Below are 4,494 nucleotides of genomic sequence, written 5' to 3'. Positions count from 1 at the left end.
AAAAAAAAAAAGAGAAGAGAAAAAAAAAGAGAATCTCTTCCTGAAAATGCAGAACAATTGTACTTAAATCAAGTTATTTTAAATTTCCCTTCATAAATCAATTAAATTTACCAACCTGAGGGTTTGAGCATTTTATTTCAAGGGACTCCAGGTCAACGTGAAGGCAGACGACAAATGAATGCCTGGATTCTGGCCCCGAAGCAAGCAGTTTCTGTGATGTAACAGCTAAAGTAGAAGTACAGCCCATTGGTTCCACTAAATTAAGCGTCATCTGTTGTCCAAGAAGAGTATACATACTGAAATGATGCAGACATACGGTCCATGGAAAAGCATCACCTAATGATGACAAAGAAGGGAAAACAGTTAAAATTGTCATCATAAATAATAGAAAGCTTTTTTTAAAACTTGGTAAAGGCCTTATCCTTAACCTACTTAGAAGTCAGCAATTGCTGTCAAAGAACATCAAATTAGCCCTGAACCATCAAAGCACAATTCAACCACCAATTCTATTCTACACCTTAAAGTCTAACAAGAGCTATATAACTTTTTGACAATTAAATAGTGTGGGTTTTAACCACAACCTGAGAACAAGTGTGTTCAACAGTCTTTAAAGAATGTACATTGGTTTATTTTTCCTTAAACTGAGGAGCTTTCTGATGCTTCACTCTTCACTTATTTCAGCATATGGGGAAGCCGAAACAGTTCCTTACATTATTCTTTAGCTTATACATGTTTTTCCTCTGATTCACAGCTCGCACCTCAACAGAGAGGTGCCATACGGTTGTGCTTATCCCGTGCACAGATCAGCACATGAAACTTGGATCACATCTGTCCAGCTCTGACTAGATTAACCCAGTATGGCTGGAAAACAAAACAGCAACAGATGAACCTAGTTGTTATAATAACTGCTGCCTTCAGCTTTCAGTAATACCTTTGGGGTGACAACTTCTAATTTGCATTATATGCAAAGGAAATCAGGAGGACAGTACGGATCTATATGACTATCTAGGCCATGAGGCAACAAAAGATGTGGCTAATTCTCATTTCACGTGAAACCACAGATACAGGTTTTTGCTATATAGAAATACGAGCATAGCAATTATTTTAGATTTTTTTTTTTTTTTACTCTACATAAACTTTCCTACTTCCATTCATCAGACTTTCTGCTGAGGAATTTGGGCTTTTTTGACCCCACTTGAATGAGAGTTGATGCCCAGCTTCTGAACCTTCAATAGGAAGTCAGTTTTGAGAATCAGAACAAGAGATTGCAGATAAATGCAGATTTACACTGGTTCTCACAGAATAATAAATAAACTGAAATATCTAAACATCTCATCTGTGTATCTCATCCTAAGAAACTGAAAACTTCAGTAGTTTATTTTGAAGCTATGACATACTGAAGAATTCAGCTTAGCCAAAGGAACTTGAAAACATTTTGGAAATGTTTCAGATTATAAATTTAAAAGTAGCTAGTAATCTGTATTTTTTCCAAATTCCATCAGCCAAGAATTACAAAATATTAATTGTAATCGAAAAAAATTCAAATGCAAAGTCAACTCTAATGACGTGTTTCTGACTATGACACATAACCTTTGCATTTCTTTGTGACCATTACAGTAGTCACAGCACACTGGCTATATCTCATGGATTAAAAAGGATCTCCAAAGAGGGATGTTAACTATTTCACACAGTATAGAGTGTCTACCTTAAAAGAAAAACACAAATCACATTTTATCAGATGTACAGAAATCACATTATGATGAATATTATAGCAAATACACTGTATTTACACCTATAAAATTCCCCCTTATTTTCATCAGTTATCTTTCTCAGTTCCATACACTGTGACATTCTATAATACTAGAACTGTTCCTTGATAAAATACTTGTTTTGTGGTTCTACTTGAGTTTGCTTATTTGTTAAAAAAAAAATGATAGTTACTTACATGCATTCGTTTTGTAGGTTGGCTTTATGAAACTACTTCAGTAATTTAAAGTGTTAAACGTTAAGAGCAACACTGTTTAGAGGTTTTATTTCAAAGCTCATTTCTTAGTAGGAATGAAGAGCCAGTGCTGCACTTTCTAGATGTTTTCTCTGCCTGTCTAATCTTCCTTTCCATGTGAACTACTGTTTTGCCACCTAATTGCTGTGATTCATTTAGGCTGAAAAATTGTAGGTAAAACTTATACTACCTTCAGTGGAGCCAGAGCTCACCCAACTCTTAACAGTAAGAATATATACATGAAAGACTCCCAGCGTAGTTCAAGATTCTGGTTAGTTACTCACCTACAGCTTGTATACATCCTTATTTTTAATTTCTCCAAAGACAACCACTGATTTGAAAAACTTGAAAATGTGTTCATTAACATACTTCAACTGTTTTGATAACATATTAAATTTATAAATGCTACTTTAAGACTCCTGTTCTACTAACAGAACTACTTTCGCAATATATTTGATATAAAGTTTTTGCTATGTGCAAGGATTTTCACTGGCAATTATTTAATGTATTTATTTAGCTAGGTGTAATGCTCATTATGTCTTTTGATAGGCATGAGATACAATATTCATAAATGTATGTAGGTTACTCTGAAAGTAATGCCTCCTATTTATTTCTATGGAAACTAAAACAGATCCAAAGAGCATAACAACAGTATTTGATAGAAAAAAATCTCAGCTACAAAACACTGTGTTTCAACACATTCACCACCATTAGCTGATATGTGTGGATAAGCTGATGGAGATGTTCTTCATTTTGTCATGTGATAGTTGTGCATGGCCATCCAGAACATGGCTTGTCTTTCATGTCACTGTCTCTGCTGCTGAAATGCACCACCCACTGCCAACCTGCGCTCACATCCACTGTTTGGTCTCCATAAACATTCAGGAAGTGTCAATGAATATCAGTGGGTGCAACTTTTTTCTGCATGGAGGAATTGAGCGGCACACCTTTGCTTCACATACGCCTTCATGTCAGGTACCATTTTGTCAGACTGCCCCTCTGTTGCTATCTGTCACGCAGCAACAACATGTAACAGAATACTGGTGGGAAGGCTCAACCTCTACTGCCATTCCACAAACATCCGCCTCTGACACTGTGGGCCGACATAACAAAGTAGGAGACATTACTTTCAGAGCAACTCTTGTGCTTAACTACTAATGATTTTATTATATGTTTTCTCTCACTTTTATATGACACTCTCTTTATTTTAAAAACCATGTTGCAGAAGTGGCAATTGTACACAACACAGTGTATATAATGTTGACAGCTGTACAAAAGATAAATTGCTTGTTTAAAGTTAGTAATGGTAGGAGAGAGACCACGAAAGTAAGTATGTTCTGGGTCTATTCACATACTTGCTAAAGGTATCCTTTGGAATCTTTAGAAAGTATCTTCATTCCTCTGTCTCCAGCTCTCTTTCTTTATCCACAATGAAGTATTTGCAGGGATTTCCAATAAACTTACATTTACATGCAACATGCAATGTTTGAATAAAAAAGGATACGGTAATTATCATTTGTTAGTTTAGTATTGTACTTACTCTGCTTACTCCCAGTCATGCAATAAGAAAGCAGATTTATATGACTGCATATATTAGTTGCACACAGTTGAAAGCACTGAGAGCTTTGTCCAAGTTCAGAGCTAATTTCAGCAGATGAGACTTAGTTCCACAGACTTCAAACAAAAGCACAAACACACACGCTTCGTCAACTTAAGCCCAGCTATTTGAGATCTCACACATATGAAGACAGTATTAACAAGTTGTTTAAGTAGAGCTTCACTGCTATCCAGATACTGAAGAACGCCACTAAAATGTGAAAGCTAATTTTAGAAAGTTATTACCCATAAGAGATAACTTGTTTGTTTGTTTAAGATGTTGACATTGAGTATAAACTGAAATAGCATTATTTGAATGTCAAAAAGTTTACTATTAAAAACAGGCCGAATATCTTTATTATATATTAATCTTATAATTTGCAGAAATTATTTTCCAGTTTTTACACTGAAGCACAGCATTATTTTAATCTACTGCAAGACAAGTTTTCTCAAAACAGTCAACATACTACTATTAACATTTACATTGCCTTTTTATTCACGTTGAAATCAATGCGCTTCTATTTTAGTGCAGTAGTTTACGATCAATATACATCATTAAAATAAATTCACACACTAGCATTAGAAGTTCTAATTTTCTACTACCCTCCAAAATGCTGACAACTTTCTGAGTTTAAGCATATGCTACAAAACATCTGTGAAGTTATATAATTTTGTCATATTTCACAAACAAAAGCCATCTCTCAGGGACTGCCTTCATATTTAAATGTTTGAAATACAGTGATTTCAATGACCATCAGTATGCTGCTATCCATATGACAATGTTAATGCAACACCTAGCAATTGCAGGAACGATTTTCAGGTATTTTGAACACCTTTTTTCTATATTTTATTTTACTGTATCTTACCTAAATTCACCATTTTTTGGTGGTTTTTTT

General features: G+C 34.7%; 1 protein-coding gene across 7 annotated transcripts in view; it reads right to left on the bottom strand.

The window, feature by feature from the left end:
* Positions 1-4,494, bottom strand: part of VPS13B (vacuolar protein sorting 13 homolog B) — a 416,489-nt gene that overhangs the window by 191,916 nt on the left and 220,079 nt on the right. For all 7 annotated transcript variants that reach the window (XM_010709173.3, XM_010709170.3, XM_019614165.2 and 4 more), the window contains one exon: positions 116-336. In XM_010709173.3, coding sequence (XP_010707475.1) covers positions 116-336 — 221 coding nt within the window. The remainder of the gene's footprint in view (positions 1-115; positions 337-4,494) is intronic.

Source organism: Meleagris gallopavo, chromosome 3, assembly GCF_000146605.3.
Source record: "Meleagris gallopavo isolate NT-WF06-2002-E0010 breed Aviagen turkey brand Nicholas breeding stock chromosome 3, Turkey_5.1, whole genome shotgun sequence".
NCBI classification, from domain to species: Eukaryota; Metazoa; Chordata; class Aves; order Galliformes; family Phasianidae; genus Meleagris; species Meleagris gallopavo.
Note: the sequence above shows the minus strand (reverse complement) of the source record. Positions and strands in the feature narration are given on the sequence as shown.